At 38.7% G+C, this 22,491-nt stretch overlaps 2 protein-coding genes across 2 annotated transcripts; both read right to left on the bottom strand.

Moving 5' to 3' along the window:
• Positions 1–1,655: 1,655 nt before the first annotated feature.
• On the bottom strand, positions 1,656–22,467 carry LOC145549971 (T cell receptor beta chain MC.7.G5-like). Its single transcript, XM_081603026.1, has 8 exons — positions 22,067–22,467; positions 21,744–21,901; positions 19,597–19,732; positions 6,145–6,210; positions 2,848–3,195; positions 2,725–2,754; positions 2,517–2,623; positions 1,656–1,910 (listed from the first exon to the last, which is right to left on the bottom strand). The coding sequence occupies exons 1-8, from the start codon at positions 22,110–22,112 to the stop codon at positions 1,884–1,886; spliced, it is 918 nt and encodes a 305-aa protein (XP_081459152.1). The 5' UTR covers positions 22,113–22,467; the 3' UTR covers positions 1,656–1,883.
• On the bottom strand, positions 11,106–13,060 carry LOC145549966 (uncharacterized). Its single transcript, XM_081603024.1, has 2 exons — positions 12,761–13,060; positions 11,106–12,646 (listed from the first exon to the last, which is right to left on the bottom strand). The coding sequence occupies exons 1-2, from the start codon at positions 12,804–12,806 to the stop codon at positions 12,273–12,275; spliced, it is 420 nt and encodes a 139-aa protein (XP_081459150.1). The 5' UTR covers positions 12,807–13,060; the 3' UTR covers positions 11,106–12,272.
• Positions 22,468–22,491: the final 24 nt, after the last annotated feature.

Genomic DNA, 22,491 nt, shown 5'->3' on the forward strand with positions numbered 1-22,491 from the left:
AACGTTTTCAGTTAGTTTCTGTCACATGTTGGGTGTTTGTATGTAAAGTAAAGATCAAATTTTATTTCATTTGATCAGGGCAGCTGAGCCAGTCCAAAAAAAAAAAAGAAAAGATTTTTGTATATACCGTGCATGTTTTACAAACGTTACACTTCATGTTAAAGTCGCATAATGTGACAAAAAGTGAAAAAGTTAATGGGCCGTGAATTATTTTGCATGGTATTTTAACAACAATGATGTTTTGCAATATAATCTGTAATCTAATGAATTTGATGCTGGCATTTGACAAAAATTTAATATTTATTGCTTGCTTTTCATAATTCTTTTCACATTATGATGTTTTTATGATGTAAAGCACTTTGACCTGCTGAAATTTGCTACACAAATAATCTTGATAAGGTTTCAGTGAATTGGAGGGATATTCTGTGATGGTTTTAGTAGGAGGAGAATAATTTAGACTATATGTCAGAGAAAACCTGAGTTTGTTGCTGCCTCACATCTGTTTCCTGTTTTTTCAGAACAAACATGTTTTTTTGTAACAGATATTTCCTTCTTGGTTTGACTCACAATGAGTACAAATAAAGTAAAATGTTTAAGGATGATTCAAAAAATATAAATGGGCAGCAGAATGCTGCTGTTGTCTTACAGCTACACTGTAAAAAAACAAAAAACAAAAAAAGTTAATTAAAACAAAACAAAAAATCCTAAATTATATAGTCCGCTGTAAAATTACGGGTAATTTTTTTTTTTATGACATTGTCATTGATTTTTATGGTAAAAAATGAGTGTTAATGTAAAATAAAAATGTTTCAGCTTACTGAAAAAAAATTATGAATAAAATGGATATGCAAATGTAAAACATACAAATTACAGTTTTCACCAATTTATTTATTGCAACTTTGCATCAAACAGCTTGAAGTTAATAGTTTTGATTTTTTTCCATCACAATTAAATCGTTTATCGCTGTTAAATATACAGATGTATCTCTAGGATTTATTCTGAACACACAAAACAGTGGGAAATGTATATAAAAAAAATTCATTTAAAATAAATGAACTCATTTCAAGGTTTCACCCCAGATCACCTTAAACTGCAGCTGCTGTAACACACATATAGAGAGCTGCTCGGTTTTCAGCTTCGGTTGAGACAGAACTGGAGCCTGTGCCAGCTGTTTGCTCCAACACACACAGCGTGTGTGTGTGTGTGTGTGTGTAGGAGGTGCAGGTGCAGTCACAGAGCCGGAGGTTGTGGTAAAGGTCGAAGGTTGCGAGGCTCGTTTCTCAGCAGGCTGCTCTGTGACCGCATCCTGTCGCTCTGCAGCAGCTCGCATCAGAACCCCGACTTCCTGTTCTCACATGCAGAACGCTCTCTCTGACAAAGCTCCAGAGAACGGAAACCATAGCAACCATCTCACTATATGCAGAGAAAACTAGAATATTTAGATGTAATATGAAGAAGTAGTCAAAAAGCTGAAAAAAAAAACAAAAAATCTCATTATGACTCAGTTAAAAAACTAAACAGAATTTCTTTGAAACGTTTCAACTTCATGCTGAGAAAAAAAAAGATTTCTTGGAAAACAGTCAAAATATCTGACAACATCTTTGGAACAAGTGATGAGAAGAGAGAGAATGAAATCATCACAATAACAAAAAGAATTGCTTGCGTGTCTTTATTGAGAAAATACATGAAAAGATTACATGGAAAAAGCTGAACAAAAACACAGAGAGCTTTTTGATGTCACCAAGAAAACCTGCATGTTTTTAACAATCAGGATGTTCAGGTCAGAAACGCGTCTCCACCTGCCATTTTCACACATTTTATTTACAGAAGCTAAAAATAACAATGGAAAAAAGTTTCTCCTGAAGGTTCGCCTCCCTCGTCTCTCACTCGTGCCGTTTTTTTGGTGAACGCTGCAAAACAAACAGGAAACAAACCCACCACTGGTTATCACACCAAAACCAAAAAGCCAGAACAGAATTTCAGAAGCTGCATCCTAAGATGAATTACAATCAAAATGGCTGTCAACTTAAAAATAAAAATCTTAATCCTCTTTAGAATTTCTTTTGAAAGTAGAAAAAAAATCTTATGATTTGAGATATCATGAAATATCTTTGAAGCTCTTGCAAATTTTTTGGCAATTTTAAATTTTTTATTTATTTTTCACCTATGTAAAACTATACTTGAATAATGTACCACTGCCCATCCACCAACCTGGTCGTTCCACTGTTGTCTCTACGTCATTTATTTATTTTGATCTTTTCTATGAATCAAATCATACAACGGCTTCATGTGAATACACCAATATGGTTTGTTTTTTTTTACTCAATCCTCTCATCTGCAGTCAGTTATATTGGTGATCACTGTTTCTGTTCTTCTTGTTGTCTCACAGTTGTTTCCACATCCGTCCTGCTGCTAATCTAATCTGGTTGCATCAGTTTCAAACTAACACCATTAACAGCTAATTTCAGGTTATATTGGGGAAGTTTAGCTAAAGCTGCAGACTCTGCAGGACCGACCTGAAGCTTCCAGACCAGAAAGCAGATCAAGGCGGCGTAGAGGCAGCTCTTCAGGATCAGGGCGCTGTAGGAGAGTTTGGCGTTTTGGCTGATCCTTAAATATTTCTCTGTTAGGGGAGATTAGGAAACGTTAGAGCTGTGGAGGCTAATGGCCGACCTGTTAGCAAATGTAAACATACTTAAAGTGATTTATTTTTATTTTTTTTACCTCTTGTCATTCCTGTATCTGTTTCATTTGCTGAAAGACAAAAAAAAGAAAATGACAACATCATTACTAAACCTGAAGCATAAAAAGTCACTGAAGGAGGTTCATTTTCTGAAAATAACGTACTATAAATGGACGCTGAATGGTTTGTGTAGTCTGTTCCATTATAGAATGTGACGTGACAACTGAATTCATTGTCAGGATTGAACCAGGTCTTGGCCAGCAGCCTCAGCCTGCTGGTGATGGAGTACAGTCTTGAGGTTTCATTCCTCTTGGCGGCGGCGTCAGTCGCCACACCATCAGTGATGTTCTGTCCGTTGAGCTGCCAGAACACTGTGACATGATCCGGGTAGAAATCAGACGCCACACACACCAGGGTCTTCCTCCTTTTGCCCTCTTTCTTCTTCTGGTCTCTGCACTCATCGGGTGAAGGTCGAAGGAGTTTCACCGTTGGTTCAGTGACATTCACTCCATCTTTTGTTTATTAAAAGATCAAATAAAACAAGTTACTCAGATCTGAACAGTCAAAATCTGAAACAATAACAGGAATCATTCCTGGTCTTCTCCTTTATTAGTATTTTCTTCTTACCAAGAACTGTGAGTTTGGTTCCCTCTCCAAAATAAGCAGGATAAGAGTCGGAGCACAGAACTCAGTCACAGGTAGAAAACCCAACATTCTCTAGTTTATGTTTTCTACATGAACCAGAACGCTCACACACAAAATGTATCTCTCTCTTATGTTTTCAGATTTTCTTTCAGCATATTCCCTCACACCTTTGGGACTTTAATTCAGAGGAAAAAAAAGTAAAATTCATGATGTTTTTTAAAAGGCAAAAATCTTAAGATTTCATAGTCACAAGGTTAACAACCGTTAGTACAGATGAAAACTGTGCCCTTTTTTCACCGAAATCTACTAGTTTCTACTGTTTTAAGCAAATTTTAAAATAATATTTGATTAATATCCGTTTTTTTTTTTTAAACTTAAAGATGCTTTTTGGTAATTTTTCTTACCTAAAACTGTGAGTTTGGTTCCCTCTCCAAAATAAGCAGGATAAGAGCCGGAGCACAGCACTCAGTCACAGGTAGAAAACCCAGAACCAGAACGCTTAATTTATCTCACTTTGACGTTTTATTTTCACATTTTGTCTTGACATATCCCTTCACGTCTTTGGAACTTTAAATCAATCATGAATAAAATGGATGTTTTTTTTTTTTTTAATGGCAAAATATTTCTCTCTTTCTGTCTTTTTGTATTGAAGTCAATTATTTTCTACTCATGTAGAAATACCAAAAACAAGAATTAGAAATCAAACTAATTGATATCATTTGTACACTTATATAAATGGGCCTTTTTTTTCCCTTTTTCTTACCTAAAACGGTGAGTTTAGTTCCAGCTCCAAAGTAAGCAGGATCATAGTTGTTCACACTGATAAACGGCTGCAGGTAAAGCTGCTGCCGTCTTTAACCTCTTTTACACCCAAACATAATTTTAGACCCAAAACAAACTCTTTATCACCAAAATGTATTTTTCCCTCCAGATCAGAGTATTTTCTAAGTGCCATTTAAACTATTTCCCACCAAATTAAGTAATTAAAAAAAAAATAATACATTTGAGTTTCTTCCCTAAAACAGTGAGTTTAGAACCAGCTAAAACCCCAGGGAAACCTAACAAAATCTCTTCCTGCTGCCTCTATGAATCCTTCCAATACTTATATTTTTATCATGTGAAAACTCTGATTTCATACAAGTTGCATTTTTGGGAGGAGAACTTCATTTCTACAACTTCTTTTCTAATTAACTCTGAATGAACTTTAACATGTTTTCTTGTTCCTCTGTGTTAAAAACTCATCAGCTGTGTGAATTTACATCTTTATTATCTCCTTTATGGAACAAATGCAGCTTTTTCCTTTGCATTAAACAACAACTACTCTGAATAATGTTGGCATGCATCCCTCGGTATGAGAGAAATCTAAACATGTTTTTAGGATTTGAGACGTTTCACTCACCGAGAACAGTCAGTCTGGTTCCCTGACCAAAGTAAGCTTCGTACTGACACAGTGTTTACGCTTCACGCCAAAAAGCACAGAGCTGAAACTTTCCACAGCGCCGGATCAGCAGATTCTTTTCATTCAGATTATTTCCAGCCAAACAGATTTCTATATTCACTGTGATTCTTGAGTTTTTTAACTTTTAATTGACCTTATTCAGGATGATTCTTACCTAAAACGGTTAACTTTGTTCCTGCGCCGAAGAAAGCTTCATAACCAGAGTCACAGTGTGGACTATCAGTACCTAAAACCGCTCAAGTTTCTGATTTGACATCGGCTCCTTCTGGAGTTTTCTTAACCTCGAGCTTTTATTTAAAGCTACAGCGACCTCATTTTTATCAAATTGCTTCAAACTCTCCTGACTTTGTTCTGTCAAATAACCTAATTTGAACAACAAAAACATAAATTTTAAAAGCATATTTTATTATAAAGACCCTCAATTATTTGAGGTTTCTTACCTAGAACGGTTAACTTAGTTCCTGCTCCAAAGTAAGCTTCGTTGTAACCAGAATCACAGTGAAGCAGATCAGTGCAGGATGTTACTATGGAAATGGATTCAACTGTTCATCTCACTGACTAAAATTTAAACCTCCCTTCAATCTGAGACATGTATCTGTAAGCTTACTACTTCCTGATCTTTATATGATTTTAAAAATTATCTTAAAAATGACGCTTTACTCACCTAGAACAGTCAGTTTTGTTCCCTGACCGAAATAAGCTTCGTTGTTGGCACAGAGCTTCGGCTTAATGTCAAAAAGTGCCGAGTTGAACTTGAACTATAACTAGCAACACTGTCTCTATGCTAATGTTGTAGAGAACTGGTGATTTTATCTACTTTTAATGCAACTCTTACTCACCTAAAACTGTTAGTTTTGTTCCTTTTCCAAAGTAAGCTTCGTTGGCATTGTCACAGTGCAGCAATACTGAACATGAACCTGTTTGCCTCTCAGATTTAACTTCATACAGCCTACAGAGGCTCTAGTCAAAGTATTATTCATTAAAACTCTGAAATATTTACCTAAAACTGTCAGTTTGGTTCCTTGTCCAAAGTAAGCAGGTTCTCTGTTGGTCACAGTGCTCTGAGTTCAGCTCAATATGTCAGAACTTAAACTGGACGGATTCGACCTTCATTTTTTACTGAACTGTTCAGTTTCATCATAACGAAGAGAACTGAACATGTGAAGAGTTAAACTTACCTAAAACTGTGAGTTTGGTTCCTTGTCCAAAGTAAGCAGGATCAGTGTAGGTCACAGTGATTCAACTTCAGGTTAATACATCCGAAATTTAAACCCTAAATATTTTTCTTTATTCCCATCTGAGATTTAAATTATGTTTAAATCTGATCTAAACCTGAACATGTGAGAATCCAACTTACCTAAAACTGTGAGTTTGGTTCCTTTTCCAAAGTAAGCTTCATTTCCAGTGTCACACTGAATCTCTCCTGGACCAAAAAGTCTCCAAACTTTCCAGAATCTTCTCCTTCAGACCGGCTGTAATAACCCAGATCATCAGGAAGGTTAAACCTGCAGGATGAGCTTCATAACGTTTAAAGAAGTTGTGATTTCTGACCCTGAGGAACACATGACCCGATGGCTCCATGTATAAACTCAAACACGTGTTAATAAAAGCTGTTTCTGGTTCATGTTCTACATATTAAAGTGTTTCTTAAAGCCTGGCTGAGCCTCCACCCTGCCCACCTCCACCTGCTTCCTGCTGCTGCTCTCTGAGCTGCACTCAGCCGTCCACATGATGGATGTTAATGCGAGGAGGTTTTTGTACGGCGGCTCTATAGGATTGTATCACCGTGGCCCCCTGTCCCCACGGTGAAAAAGCATCACACAAAAACCTGCTGCCTCCGTCTCTCCCCGCTCCCCGCCCCCCTCAGCCAGCCTCTCCGTATCTCAGCCTCCATCTGTGAGTCTCTGTGGGAGCAGCTGTGGAGGTCGGGCCGACTTGACGCTGGAGCAGCTCCAAGCTGCCTGCTGCTATTTCTGGGACGGCTAAGAAAAGAAGGCAGAGCAGAGGACAGGAAGCTGCTGGCTGCTTTTGTTTGTTTGGAGGTGTAAACAGGAAGTGACACGTCAGCTGGTCACGACTCTGGAGCCAATCAGTCAGCAGAGAGACAACAGGTTCACTTACTTTTATATCTAACCTCTATTTTTAAAGAAATGAGAGACTGAGGAATTGGGAGGTTGAAGTAGGTGCCTGAGTATGGAGCTAAATTGGGGCCATAACATTTGCACAGAATTTTTGCTTTGAAAAGATTTGATTCTGAAAATAAAATTGAGGCTGAAAAGTAGTCTTGAACTTTTTTTTTCAGTTTCAATTTTTGTTTCAGTTTCAAATTTTTTTATTTTTTTTTAGAAACTTTATGGCCCCAATTTAGCACCATACCTGATTAAAGCAGAGTTTATCAATTCCGGTCCTCAGGATCCCCGGCCCTGCATGTTTTAGGTGTTTCCTTTCTGCCACACACCTGGATTGAATCTGTGGGTGATTAACAGGCTTCTGCAGTACTTGCTGGCTGCAGAAGAGGTCGTGCAATCATTTGGATCAACTGTTCTGGAATAGAGGCACATGCAGAGCAGAGGGGCCTGAGAACTGGAATTGAAAAGCCCTGGGTTAGAGTGATGCCAAGTAAAACATTTGACAAAAAAATCTGATTTTTATTAATACAGAACATTTCTATAACGTAATACAGTCAGTGGGTCCAAAAATGAAGAAACTTTGAGAGAGTTTTTCACAGAACATGCTGTGTTCTGGCTTTGACAATCCACTGTTAAATTATATTCGCTCATCCCTTTAACTATGCGTTATATATTTGAAAAGTAGCCTGACCACAATACTGATAAATTATAATTTCATAATTACATTCCTACAGTTATTTAATCCATAAACCGTTTGAATAAATTTGGAGGCGTTGCCAAGGGTACAGGCTGTGTGTTTAACCTGGTGATCAACAGCACAGGAGAACCACAGGGCTCTGTACTCTCGCCATTCCTTTTCACTCTGTACACTTCAGACCTCCAGCACAAATAAACTTCTGTCATTTACAGAAGCACTCGGACGACTCTGCAGTTGTTGGTTGCATTAGAGATGGACAAGAGGCTGAATACAGAGATCTGGTGAACCGCTTTGTGTCATGGTGTGGGAACGATCATCTCATCTTCAATATAAACAAAAGAAAGGAGGTGATTGTTGATTTCAGGCGAAACAGGATTACAGGAAATCAAAACCTATTTCCATCATGGGAGAAGAAGTGGAGGTGGTCGAGGAATATAAACACCTCAATGTTCATCTGGACAACAGACTGGACTGGAGATGCAACAGTGAAGCGGATGACATTTTGAGGAAGCTAAGGTCCTTCAAGGTTTGCACCAAGATGCTGCAGATCTATAAGTCTTGTTGAGAGCATATCTGTTCGGGCAGCAGCATCAGAAGTACGGACCTGAAAAGGCTCAACAGGCTGATTAAAAAAAAAGGCTGGTTCTGTTCTGGTTCTGTTCTGGGGACGCCTGTGGGACCTATAAAGATGAAGATGCAAAGGAAGAGTCTTCATAAAACCATGAAAATTATGGACATCCCTGACTGTCCTCTTCATAACTGGCTATCATAACTCTTTGAAGAATCTTGAATTAAAATGAGTTAGAGCAACATTTAATTTCCCTTTGGGATCTAAAAAGTATTTTTGAATCGAATTGAATGAGAAATTGTTTCAATATGGCATTCTAGTCTTGAAAAGCACCAAAACGAGTTGCTTACCTTGACTGTAATTATACAGAAAGCCAGAAGAGGGCACTGTGAGATAATCTGTTGAGCTTAATCCCCTACCAAATTAAGAAAAGAATAAAAAGAAAAGCATGAAAAGCAAAATGAAATGACTATGTAAGACGTCAAGGAGGTTTCTGAATGTTAGAGTTGACACCTGCCGTCATATCTGATCTGCTCTGTGGTGCTGCAGAAACATGACAGTGTGCATAAAGGAACATGTTTTTTTTTCTTTCATATTTTGAATCGACATTAATAGAAATGCTCTCCTGAGGTTTTTGTATTGCTCTCGATGCTTTTTGAAGCTCTGTGCTTTACTAGAAGCACAGTAATACACAGCCGAGTCTCCAGGCTCAGCCTGGTTGATCTGCAGCGTGGTGCTCAGCGTTGACGGACGGGACATGGAGTATTTAGTGTCCTTGAATGGAGCTTCGATGGTTGAAATATCTTTACCGACAGAATATGCCACTAATTCAGTGCTGCCATTGCTTATTTGTCTGTACCAGTACATGTTGAGGTATTGATCATCGTCTTGTTTACATTCTAAGTTCACAGACTGTTGACCAACTTTATGCAATAAAGACGGAGGCTGATCAATTATAAGACAAATGGAAACACCTGCAAAACAAAAGAATACAATTATTTTAAAGAATCAAAGACTATTTTAGCTGTTCTACTGCTTAACATAGATATTCTTACCAGCACAGATTATTACTGTGAAGAAAACCAAATTCTTTGCTGCATTCATTATAGAGATACAAAATTAGAGCCGACCGCTTCAGCTTTACCCTCTGCTGCTCACATAACCTCTGACTCTTCTCATTCCTTCCCAGAGAGCCTTTAATGGGCTCCTTTGCTCAGCTGGAGACACCTAGTGGCCAACAAGCTGCAACTGCAGCTAAAGCTCTTCAGCTGAACCTCTGGGATATTGGTTCAGAGAAGACTTTCGTCACACTAAAATCAACATGCTTTCCTTATTAACTGGGGGTGTGAAGAAGTCACACATAGCATGATGAGAATCTGGATTCGCGACATGAGATCGTTACGTTTCCAGAACAGAAGTTTGTTCTGCATTAATGGCTTTCTGCAGCTACTAGATAATTAGAGAATATACCTTGATCTTGTAGTCCAGTCCAAAACCCTAGAAAATAAACAGACATGGAAAAGATGATTTATACTTATGATTGTCCCGATCCGATATCAGAAATTGGTCTGATATCACCCAAAAAACGAGTTTTTAATTATTTCATTAAAATCTCAGAAGCACTTCAGTGTTCTCATACCTACCATTAACTATTGTTTTCTGAGTAATATCACTTTATCAATGCATTACAGATTACAAAATCATTGATAAAAGTATAAAAGTAAAGACACATGCTGATATCGTATTGGGTCAATATCGATATCGGCCGACACTCAAAGCTGCAGTATTGATATCGTATTGGAAGTGAGGGAGTTGTATCGGGACACACTTATTTACTTAAATTAAATAATCTGAGAACTGTTTTATCTATTTACTCAGGTTATTGTTGTGTGATGTTTTTTGATGATCTGAAACATGTTAATGTGACCAAATTTAAAAATTGGTGAAAAAAGTGAAATGTAAGGTTATCAGTATGACAGGTAAAGGTTAGCTAATACTGCATCATGCAACACTTCTCCCTAAAAATGGCTGCAAATCTACAACAAAGTGTTTCTGCACACTTTAAGTTAGGGTTTACATAACTTTACAGCGTGGTTAGGAACAGATATCCTATATCACGTCCTGACACATGAAACCAAATGAGTGGAGCCACAGCTCTTTCCTGCCTCGGTCGCAGCCACCCTTGTATTTGTACGAGTGTTGGGTCTGCGTGCGTCACTGTGCCTGGCAGCGCAGTAGTAGATGCTGCTGTCGTTCACTGTCAGCTCTGGAATACGGAGAGAAAAATGGTTTTTCGCAGCATCGAGTGACGAATGGTAGCGTCCAGCCGTTGTTTCAAATTCAGTGAGAAGAAGCTGGATTTCAGCCCCGTGGCGGTTCTGTCGGTACCAGAGCATGGTGTAGCTGCTCATGGAGTACCCGGCACCCACACTGCACTCCAACGTCGCATCAGCATCCGAGGAAAGGATCTGATCTGCAGACTGGAGCACCGTAACAGAGAAACCTGCAGCAAACGAAGAGGAGAGTTTCAACGTGCTCGGATAAATAAATGTATTTCAATTTAGGGATGAATTCTTCAATGAAATCCAAATCTGCACCCACCGGATGATACCAACAGGGACAGAAAAATAACCGTGAGAAGCATGTTACCGATCGGTGGTGCTGATCTGACTGAAATGCCTGCAGAGATCGACTGAACAAGAAGTCATATGACCACATGACAGGAAGTAAAATCTGCCGCTGCCGTAACACCAGCTCAGAATTTAAACAAATAATTTATTTTTACCAGCATGAACTGAAACATTTATTGCATTTTTACAAGGTTTTGTCTTCTGCAAACTTGGTATCTTTTCTTCCAACATACAAGCAAAATCAAAATGAAGTTTTAGCAAGTAACATGCCACTGATGAAGTCGACTGATTTTAACCAATAATATTGATGATAATATGGATTTATTTCATTTTGGTAAACTTTAATCAACTTTTCTGACTAGAAATGTGCAGATTTAACAGCTAAATTTCCAACAAATCTTATACAGACACATTTTGAATTGTGTGTAATAATCCAAATTAGTCAATTTTACCACATTTTCAACATTGTTTGACAATAAGACAATATCATTTATATCAACTTAGTCAATTCAGAATCATCATCCTCAAGCTGCTAAGAAAATGTTTCATGGGTCTAAATGAGAAAATTAAGGAAATATTGGTTGAGAGCCTATAACAGCAGGAGTTTTGGTAGCTGATGTTAGGAGATGATACTAAAAGCTGTTATTGATTTATAAACCCAGGAAACGGAAACCCAGATCCAAATAATTTCAAATTTAACACAAAAAATGACAAAAAACATTTATTCAAAAATACTTCAAAATGCCAATCTGAGATTTTTTTGTGGATTTTACCTGGGAGCAATTTACTTTTTATTGAATTTTAAAAGGATAAACTAGGTATATATAAGCTGAGTAGTTCAGTCTGCACCTTTTCAATCCACTGCATATGAATCATTTTTAGTCATTTTTATTATGTGTCTGTTTTAGATCATATAAGTTAATAACTACTAAAAGAGTTTATTCACAACTTAAATAGATGAAAAACCAACATTAAATTACAGAGTTTCAGTGAGACACTAAATCAGTCACACATCAATTGATACCATCAGCATTTCAACCATCGTGTTTGTAGAAGAAACTGACATTTACCAACTATTTTGCAAGAGAGTTTATGAAGGCGGACGTTGTACAACAAGAGCAGAATATGTGGTTCAGTTATTAATTATATCACTGAAATATTTGTGTTTGAATATTAAATATTGCAGAATGGTGGAGGACATCGTCTTGGTTTTATCTGCTTTCAGAAGGAGTTCTGCATAAGTTGCTCTACACCAAGTTAAAAGCTGGTTGTGGGAGGATGAGTGTCCTGTCGGAAGAACACAGTCAATAATGGCATCATCTGCATAACAATGAACAAATGTCTTCTATCTACCGATTCTAGGTGGTATTGGTACTCATGGCATGAGGTTTTTGTTGGGTTTTTTCCCCCCTTCAGCTTTCATTTGCTGTCACATGTCTCTGGTTTCCTGCTGGGCTGCGGTTACCAGCTGGATAACTCTGAAGGTTTTTGTATGGGAGAGTCTCTCTCTTTTAATGCTGTGTACATACGTGTGGCCCCAAAATATTCTCCGCTGTCTTCTGGGTGCCTCGAGTTCAGGATGTGAAGTTGAGCCATCTTCTCTCCATCTCCGCTCACCTGAAAGTGGCTTTCAAATTCCGACTCCATAGTGACTCTTGAATAATAGACGTAGCCGATCAGCTTCAGGGAAGTGTCTCCCGGTGAGCGCTGATACCAGAGGATTGTGTCGTAGCTCTTGATTGTATGAGTGAAGGTCAGGTTGACTTTGTTGTTCGGTTGGACCAGAACGTCCGCCGGAAACTGAGACACTTGCTTTTCTTTGCTGAGGTAGACTCCTGAGAAAAGATTGAAGGCTTAGATTTTTAGGAGTTAATTGAATCAACTCATTTACCTTACCAAGTTAAAACGGTAAAATCAGAACACTGCTTTGATTAATAAACAAGCAATACCTTCAATCCAGAAGGTGATGGTGATGAAGACAACAGATGGCTTCATGTTGGATGCCAGAAACCAGCTGTCTTTACCTTGAAGGAGAGACAGAAAGTGATGAGCTTTTGGGGGGTTTTTGCATTGGACTAAGCTCCAAAATTCACTCTGTCGTTGTTGAATCGGATCTGATTCTGGTGAGGGAGTCTCTCTTGTGACAGAACCAGTGACTCCGCCTTTTAGTCGATCAGAAACTGGTCTTCTGATGTCACGTTTTCAGCCCAGTTCATCGTGTTTGGAACGCCAGCAAAGTAGGTACAACGTACCAGTCTCTGGTCCTAACCCTACTCTAACCCTTGTATAAAACTCTGGTAACCAAGAAGAACCAAGCTGAGTAGGTACAAGTGGAAGAGGGGCATGAATGGTCAGCAGGGAACAATAAGCAGTACAAGAGTTTGTTTATTGGAAAATTGTTGAATGCTAAAACCAATGGAAAAATGAATTTGCTGGTACCACAGGATGACTCTGTAATCCACTGGGTCCTGAAAGCAAAAAAACTGAGCATCAGTCCCTGTCTTACTGACGATATTATGGGGAAACTGATAGATGAGACAATACCGGTGAGGGAACTGAGAATTAAAAATGAAATCATTTTGCTCCTGAAACTGATTTAGCTGAAATGATGATGAGTTGGATGAGAGCACCTGAGGATCAGGAAGAGGCTTGAGGAAATGACATCAGAGTCACATGACTGAGCAGACACTTTTATGGTTCCTGCTTTATAATGAACAAAATGTTTCTTTAAATAGTGTTAGATATTTTTATTAGAAATCTTTATACAAAATTTTAAGGCCACACAAAACTTGTGCCTTATTTTTGCTTTATAGTGCCCCCTACTGGCGTAAACACATATAAACAGAAAATAAAACAAAGGTCAAATGTAATAACCATAATAAAAGTAATAATTAATAGATGTTGTAAAGGGGAAAAAAAGTATTAAAAGAAACTGGATCAAAAGTAAACATCAGAGCAAATAAATACATAAACTTTGGTTTGGAATATTGCATAAATATATCTCATAATTATATAATTTATAGTCTTAATAATAAAAAAAAGTATACTAAAAATTGCTTCTAACATTTGTTTCAAATTACTAAATTTGAAGCCTTCATTTGCAAAAATGATTAAAAAACTCGCATAAATGCAGTGATGTAGTTGTATATAAATGTTTGTGTGTATTTGTGTGTGTGTAGCGAGCAACAGCAGGTTTTCAGTCGGTGGTAAAAATGTTTAATTCAAACAAAGTGACTCAAGATATTCAGTCAGTGTGTTGACTCTTCCTTCTTTCCAACCACAGAAGCAGGTGCTTGAAAGACGTTTAATCATTTTTCTATAACAACCACTGATGATAAAACAGCTCAGTTTTTGTTGAGGTGCAGAGAGGATTTCTGTCATTGTGCTTCTCTTGCAGCACAGTAGTAAACGGCAGAGTGATCCTGTTTCACAGTTTGGATCGTCAGGGATCCGTTCTTCGCCGTATCCCCTCCAAGGTCTCCAGAGATCCCAAAGTCCTTTTTGTATCCGTCTTCCATAGTCGCATCTTTGAAGTACAAATATCCGATGAGCTTGATGGCCGTGTCTCCAGGTGACTGTTGGTACCATAGGATCACTCTGTAGTCGGTTCTTTCATGGGTGCAGAAAATGTGAACTTCATCACCAGCTTTTTTGATGAGATCAGAGTGGGACTGATGGACCTCAAGCCCCAAACTGAGACCTGAGAACAGGAGAGAATTTGGAGAGATTTAACAACTGATTTCACATCCTAAGGAAACAATCATTTAAGATGATACCCTGAAGCAAAATTACTTGCAAGACATGAGAAGACAAAGATGCAGATCATGTTTCCTCCTCAGTTTAAAGGAACTGCTTAGAAATGTCCTACAGCATTCGGGTCTGCTGTCGGGTGTGCAGCCGAAAGGTTTGCTGCTGTTCGACAGAGATAGTCATCCTCAAGAGGAAACGGAAGCGATGATGAAGCACCACCCCTTAAAGTCTAAAGATTCAAAGTTCAACTTTCGAGCAGATTTCTCTATAAAATCTAATTTCAAATCTTAATGCCCAGGATTTTTAGAAAACAGAGTTTATTCAGTTGATCTGGACTGTAAGGAATCTCCTACCAGTCAAACCCCAGCGAGAGATAAATTTATCGTCCTGTTTGTTCTTGTAGAGTTCAAGGATGTCTGTCTGCAGCAGTCATTAGGTGACAGTAGAGGTGAGAGTCTGAATGGCAACTCTAGCTGCATTTCTATTACAGATGTGTGCAAAACGTTGACATTCTGCTGATCTAAAAAAAAAAAAAAATCTCAATTATGGTATTTCCATTAAATAAGAGACGTAGTTAAAATGACACGTGTATAAGTCTGTTAAGGCGATAAGTTATTAAAATGTGCTGCGCCATCATCATATTACCACTTCCATTTGTCGTTTCCGCCAGTAGTAACATCTGATTGTTGATCATGTGACTTGTGTGGTGGGAAAAAACTGTTTCCATTGCAGCTTTGCAAAATATACAAATGTTGATAGCGCAATAAATTTATCAAAAAACGTAAGCTTCTTTGAAATTGTCATTTCCACTAAAAATTTTTTTTTCATAATTCCAATTTGCTCAATTATAAGGCCAGTGGAAACGTCTCTACAGAGACACAGCACATGCACACTCTCACTGCAAAGGCCAGTTCAGAACAATCAACTTATCCTGTTTTGACAGGTAATGTGTAGCAAATCCATTGCATTTTTTCACATTTTGTCAGGTTACAAGTACAAAATTGGATGTGATGTCACTGTTATGTCATGTGAGAAACATATGAAACACTTTTTTTCAGGCATATAATAAATCTGACAAGTATCATGTACATTTGTGTTGGTCTCATGGTTGGTTTGGATTTGGACCCAAATGCAGGAAGAACCGGAGGCAGAGATGTGATTTCAAAAATTTTAATGGAGAATAATAATCAAAGTTAGAGATTATTAAGGTCTGTAAACTGTCCCTTTATTTTGAAGGGATAGTTGAGATATAACGTGATTGTGGTCGGAAGACTCCTAAGTTTTGTACAGACAATTCTGAGGCTTTTCTGAAGCCATGATGGGATTATTCTACTGTTTTTATTCTGAACAGAAAATCTAAATCCTCTGCTTTCACGCAGTTTTATGAGTTATTACAACCACAAGCAGGTGTCAGTTTTCTATAACAACCACTGATGATAAAACAGCTCAGTTTTTGTTGAGGTGCAGAGAGGATTTCTGCCATTGTGCTTCTCTTGCAGCACAGTAGTAAACGGCAGAGTGATCCTGTTTCACAGTTTGGATCGTCAGGGATCCGTTCTTCGCCGTATCCCCTCCAAGGTCTCCAGAGATCTCAAAGTCCTTTTCATTTTTGTCTTCCATAGATGGCTTGTCGTAGTGCAAATATCCGATGAGCTTCATGGCCGTGTCTCCAGGTAACCGCTGGTACCAGAGCATCACTCTGTAGTCGGTTTTTTCATGGGTGCAGAAAATGTGAACTTTATCTCCAGTTTTTTTTATGAGATCAGAGTGGGACTGATGGACCTCAAGCCCCAAACTGAGACCTGAGAATGGGAGAGAAGATGTTGATTATTCTTGTTGGGGAAACAAACCGTAAGATGTTCCTGTTTTGGAGAAAAACTTACCTGCAAGGAAAGAGAAGATAAAGATCCGGTTCATTTTTCTTGCTCAAATGAACATTTGTTTGGATGGTTCTTGCTGAACAGCTGTTGAATGTGTAGCTGATGGTTTCTGGAGTTTCAGAGGTGATGATGAATGATGTTCTTATAGTGATGGAGTCAACCTGTAGCTCAACAGGAAGCGGAAGTGACGAGTCCCACCTCACCAAGTCAAAGTAGTCGATCAAAGTTCAGGAAGAGAATGTTTAAATTCAAAGCTTAATGCCGATGTTTTTTGAACAAAGTAAATGGAAACTTATGTGTTTTGTATGATGTGTTTTCCAATAATAAAACTTTAAATATTTATTATTTAAATTTATTATTTGTATGCGGCTGTTTGTTGCCATGTTGATTTATGAAAACAGCCGAAAAATGTAAAGTCATAAGAACAGAAAACAACATCCATCTTTTCTTCACCTTCTGATAAACTTTAACGGTAATCATCTTCATGTAAAAATAGGATAAAAATACTGTGTGTTGCAAATTTCTTCTCCAGATATTTAAAGTGAATAGAAATGAACTTGAACTTAAACTTAGAGTGGTGGAGCCCCTTTGGGATAAATCGGAGTGGAAACGGCAAGCTTTCTGTTCCAACATTAGAGACTGATCACAAACATTCCCCAAACCTTTCCTGAATAGTTGAGGCCGTTTATAGCTGAAAATTGTGGTTCAAATCCATCTGAAACCCTTCCTGTTGAGAGTTTGTATGTTTGTAAAAGTGTCTCAATTCTTCTTGTATGAGCAGTGAGGCTCATTTATTGAGCCTCACTGCCACCTACTGGAGAGTCACAGCAGTGCAGACATGGGTTTCTGATGAACTGTTTTATTGGCAGTCGGTTTTTGTTCAGCTGTTGTATTTCCTCACATCACTGTGTTTGCTGACAGCACAGAAATACACGCCGCTGTCATCAGGCTGCAGGTCCTTCACAGTCAGAGCTCCGGTCTCTATGGCGTCTATGACTGCTGAGTATTTGCTCTGCGGGTTCTCTCCGTAGTCTGGCTGCCCACCGAACACCATGTACACAACGAGGGTCATGGTCTCCCCTGGTCGCTGTCGGTACCAGTACATCTGGGTATGAGTGATACGTTTTTTGTGGCTGCATTTCATTTCTGCGGACTTGGACTTAAAACTCCAGCTGATTGATGGTTCCTGGGTGACGTCCTGGCAGTGAACTGTGAGGAGACAGAAGGACATTCAGGAATTCTTTAAGTGTTTGAATCAACAAACGTAAAAGTCCAATCGGATGCTTCGGAGTAATACCTTGCTTCTTTGAAAAAAAGAATATAAATATGATGAGAACTTGAGATATCATTTTGAATTCCATCTGTCAGCTTCCATTCATGTGGTCTAAGAATGGTGCACTGAATTTCTGAGGGAGGTTAAATACTGTTGCTTCAAGAAGATCCTCCCCTTTTAGAGAGAGAGAGACATTTCATTAGAATGAGTTGTGTGACAGTGTGAGTCATAATAATAAAGAGAAACAAGGGGAGGTTTTTGTACTGAGGAGCAGTAAGTTGAAGCACTGTGGTAGCGAGCGGCACAGAAGTAAACTCCGCTGCTGTTTGGGTTGAGGACTTCGAGGGTTAATGTGCAGTTCTGGTCTTTTTCCGCATTCCCACCCAGCTTCACACCCAGCCCGGCTTCGGGATTTTCCATGTTTTTGTACATGTGTCCCAGGAACTGGAGCTGGGTCGACTGTTTGTACCAGAGGACCCGGTCGTAGTTTGGTATAGCGTGTGAGCATCGTATGATGGCAGATTCCCCCGGCTTTCCAAGGATGTGATCAGGAACCTGGTAGACCTGGTCACTGAGAGACGAACCTGGGGAAAGAGAACAAAACCAGACTGATAGACGGAAACCTTGAGCTGAAAGGTCTTTAAACGTCACAGCACAGAATGTAAAATATCTGTAGCAAAATTTAGAAACTATTTTACCTGAAAGTAGAAAAAAATCGAAGCTGATATAAAAGAAAAGAATCATTGTATTGTAATTGGTCAAGTCAATACAGCAACGATAAATCCAACGTCAACCTAAAGGCATCCAAGCCCAGAAGAGGCAAGTTGTCTACTGTTCTTCTCAACACTGAAACTGCAGTATTGCCTCAATGTAGTATGCTGCCACCTAGTGGTAGGATGTGAAACTACATAAAGTTTAACATAAATTATCGCTGTAAAATTCCAAATTAAAGGCATATATTTGCAAAACAAACTTTTCTCGCATTTCTCGTATTTATGTCCGGTGAACTTTTTCACATTTTTTCAAACTACAACTACAAAAATTTTATGTGTTTAATTGGGATTTTATATAATAAAGCAACACAAAGTAGTGCAAACACTTCACTCATAAAACAGACTGGACTCCCATCTTCTGTTTGGTAACTTTATTTACTGCCTCCATGTTTCTAATAACATTTCTGGTTCTCTCACCCACTGTGAGTAACTTCACTGAATGAAGAGCAAACTTGTCTTAACCAAAAGTTCATCAGACACAGACACACACCGATGGTTTAATATTCAAATACATTGATATAGAAAAAAATATTATTTTGTAATGTTTATTATTTACATTTTGATCCTTAAAACACCCAAATTTTCCCTTAACTTTATATTTTGGTCCGTCTGAGGATGCAATTTCCAAATATTAAATCAAATGCTTTGATCAGTTCCTCAGTGCTTGAGTCGCCTTTTTACCAAACACTTTTTTTACTTGAATTTCTTGCAACTTTTCACCTTTACTTGAGTAAAAATATGTTGAAGTAGTGCTACTCTTGAGTACTCACCTCTGGCTTTTATTAGCTTTAAACAACTGGAGACTGAAATCTTTTCCTGATCAACTTTGCAAAATACCTTGAACTTGGTCAGATTGGATGGAGTGGAGTTGCGGAAAGCCTTTAAGTCTTTCCAAACTGGATTTAGATCTAAACTATTCAGTTTTATTTTTCCTAGTGATAGTTGTTGTTTAACACCTTCTGCATGTCTGCTTTAGAAATGCAGGATAACGTTAACTGGATGTAATGAAGCAGCTGTAACGATCGGTAAGCTGCTGGCCTCAGATGAAAGAAATCTGCAGTTTGGAGGTTTTTGTACAGAGAAGCAGAGACATGCAGCACTGTGTTGACTAGCAGCACAGAAGTAAACGCCGCTGCTGCTCGTGTCGACTCCCTCGATTGTTAAACTGCAGGTTTCCCCTTTAGTTGCTCCTCCATTTATCTTCACCTTGACTCCTGTCTCTGGATAGCCATCGTTGACGTTCATGTACCCCAGGAGCTGCATCTGGTGGTCCGTCGACTGTTTGTACCAGAAGATCCGGGTGTAGTCCTGAATTTCATGTCTGCAGCTGATTTGCGGTTTATCTCCGGTTTTGTAGAACTTTTCAGAAGGATTCTGGTGGACTTGGTCACTGAGAGAAGAACCTGTTGATTTAATTTATTTATTTTAATTGATAAAACTGTAATTGCACACATTAAATCAGAATGATTGTAAGCGGGGGAAAAAAATTACCTGACACAAACATAAGATGACAGATTATGCAGAAGATGACGATCATGATGTTTACTTTTCTCTGTTGGTTTAATCTTAGTAGCTCAAACAATCTGGATCACAACAAACCTGGAAGACCTGTTCCAGTCTGAGACGGTGAGAGGAGTTACTGTGGCTCCTCCTCTGTCAAATAAGGAAACCAATCACAGATCAACAAGTCAAGGTTACATGTATTTCACATTTGAGCAAAAAGGCAGTTAAAGTCCTTTACACCATAAAGACACCATACAGTCGCCAGTTTTGAAACGAGCAATAAATGTTGCATTTGGTCGAATCAAGTAAATATAGATCAAATATATCTTTGCCGATATTCCATTTATCATGACAAAAGCAACTATAAACAGGTGGGTTTATCCTCGATTTAAAAGAACTCAGTGTTTCAGCTGTTTTGCCGTTTTCTGGAAGTTTGTTCCAGATTTGTGTTGCATAGAAGCTGAATGCTGTTTCTCCATGTCTGGCTCTGGTTGGGGTGCAGAGTGGACCGGAACCAGAAAACCTGAGAGGTTTGGAAGGTCGCTATGACAACAAGTCTTTTATGTTTTTTGGTGCTAAGCTAATTGGTAATTTAGAAACTAAAAACGTATTTTAAAGTGTGTTCTCTGAGATACAGGAAGATCACTGCACAGCTATTCAGTTTCTTATTATTTCTAGAACAGACAAATCTTTAGGACTAAACTAAACGTGTACTTATTGAACTGCCTCAACCAGTACATAATATATTTACGTATTTTCTTTGAAAAACATCTTAAAACCACTTTAATTTGAGAACCTCCAGTGAAATAGTTTGTCAATGTGAGATGAAACGCCAAATTAGTTATTCTGGGTTTCCGTGGCTTTGAGTCTGGGGGCCCACATGCAGACCTGGTTGAGAGGTTTTTGTGCTGACAAACCGATGGATTGTGTTACTGTGGCGACTGGCAGCGCAGAAATAAACCCCACTGCTTTTGGAGTCGAGTCTTTCTACTGTCAACATGCACTGCTTATCTTTATCTGCGCTCCCGGCCATCTTTACGTCCAGCCCTTTCTCTGGGTAGAGGTCCGTGTAGTAGACGTATCCCAGCAGGAGCAGCCCGCTGGCCTGCTGCTTGTACCAGAAGATCTGGTTGTAGTTCTGAACATTGTGTGAACAGTTGATGTTGGCTATCCCTCCTGATCCACTTAAGATGTTTGTAGGAGTCTGAAACACCTGCTGACTCGGAGAAGAACCTGGAAAGGTTGAAAAAGAAGAGAAATGATACTGTAATACACTGTTGGAATGAATTGGTTGTACAGATAATGTAGATATTAAAATCTTAAAATCACCTGGAAGCAGAACCCAGTTGAAATAAATACTCAGGATGACGGTGATCAACATTTCTTTGTCGTTTGGTGACGGTTGCTCTGCTACTGATTTTGGATTGAGTGCCTGTTTTATCAAACCATCTTCACGAAGGAGGAGCTTCAGTTTCTGCTAGGCGCTGAGGCAGTCTGTGACGATACACCGCCACCTCATGAAAGGAAGCAACACAGCTGCAATAAGATATGACAACAAAAAAGATTAAACTGGAGGTTTTTGTGCTGGGGAGCATTAATGTGAAGCACTGTGGTATCTAGCGGCGCAGAAATAAACGGCGCTGCTGCTCACGCTCAGATCCTCCACCGTCAGAGTGCAGAGATCGTATTTGTTTGCGCTGCCACTGATGTTCACTTTGACTCCTGGCTCTGGAGTTCCAAACATTACGTTCATGTATCCCAGGAACTGCATCTGGTTGCCGTTTGAGAGTTTGTACCAGAGGATCCGATCGTAGCCATCAATGCTGTGTGAACAGTTGATAACGGCAGGCTGGCCTGGTTCGTAGAACATATCAGCCGGAGTCTGATGGACCTGATCGCTGAGAGAAGCTCCTGTTGAAACGGGTCAAAGATGTAATATTAGTGTTAAATCATGTGAACAATTTACCTTAAAAAATCAATTTCAAGAAAGTAGTTCAGCGTGGTCTTTAGATAAAGATTTGCGGTGGTAAAATACATAGAAATACCTTTTTATATGAACAAAGTTGACAATCTTACCTAAAGCTGGAACAACGTTGGTCAGTAAGCAGAAGATGATGATCATTGTCTTTTCTTAAGCTTAGGATAAATGTAATTTGGTGTTTTATCTCACGCTGATGATTGATTTCATTGCAGGTTCTGTTATAGGCAGATGATTTTGTGTTTCTACACCCATCATTTGCTGGTCTGTTCAGAATGAGAGTCTGTAGAAACTCCCACAGGAAGAAAACAGTGACGTGTTCTAAGTACTTCCTCCTCTTCCAACAGGTTTCATAAGCTACTCCAACAAACTGTTAACCAGTCAGTGATGTACTTTTTCACTTTACTGTTACCATGTAATTTACTATATAAATTATTTCTATATTGCCAAGTCATATTATTACACTAAAACTGATCAGCAGTCTGGTTTTTAGCAGGTATTTCATTAATGGCCCTTATTAGAT

Source organism: Poecilia reticulata, chromosome 22 (assembly GCF_904066995.2).
Source record: "Poecilia reticulata chromosome 22, P_reticulata-male-v2, whole genome shotgun sequence".
Taxonomy (NCBI): Eukaryota; Metazoa; Chordata; class Actinopteri; order Cyprinodontiformes; family Poeciliidae; genus Poecilia; species Poecilia reticulata.

Coding starts and splice junctions, on each gene's coding strand:
- LOC145549971 (XM_081603026.1), bottom strand. CDS start 22,112: ATGATCATCATCTTCTGCTTACTGACCAACGTTGTTCCAGCTTTAG. Junction 2,755..2,847: donor CCATTCAGCGTCCATTTATA/GTACGTTATTTT, acceptor TTTGTCTTTCAG/CAAATGAAACAGATACAGGA. Junction 1,911..2,516: donor TTCTGGTCTGGAAGCTTCAG/GTCGGTCCTGCA, acceptor TTTGTTTTGCAG/CGTTCACCAAAAAAACGGCA.
- LOC145549966 (XM_081603024.1), bottom strand. CDS start 12,806: ATGAAGCCATCTGTTGTCTTCATCACCATCACCTTCTGGATTGAAG. Junction 12,647..12,760: donor CATCACCTTCTGGATTGAAG/GTATTGCTTGTT, acceptor ATCTTTTCTCAG/GAGTCTACCTCAGCAAAGAA.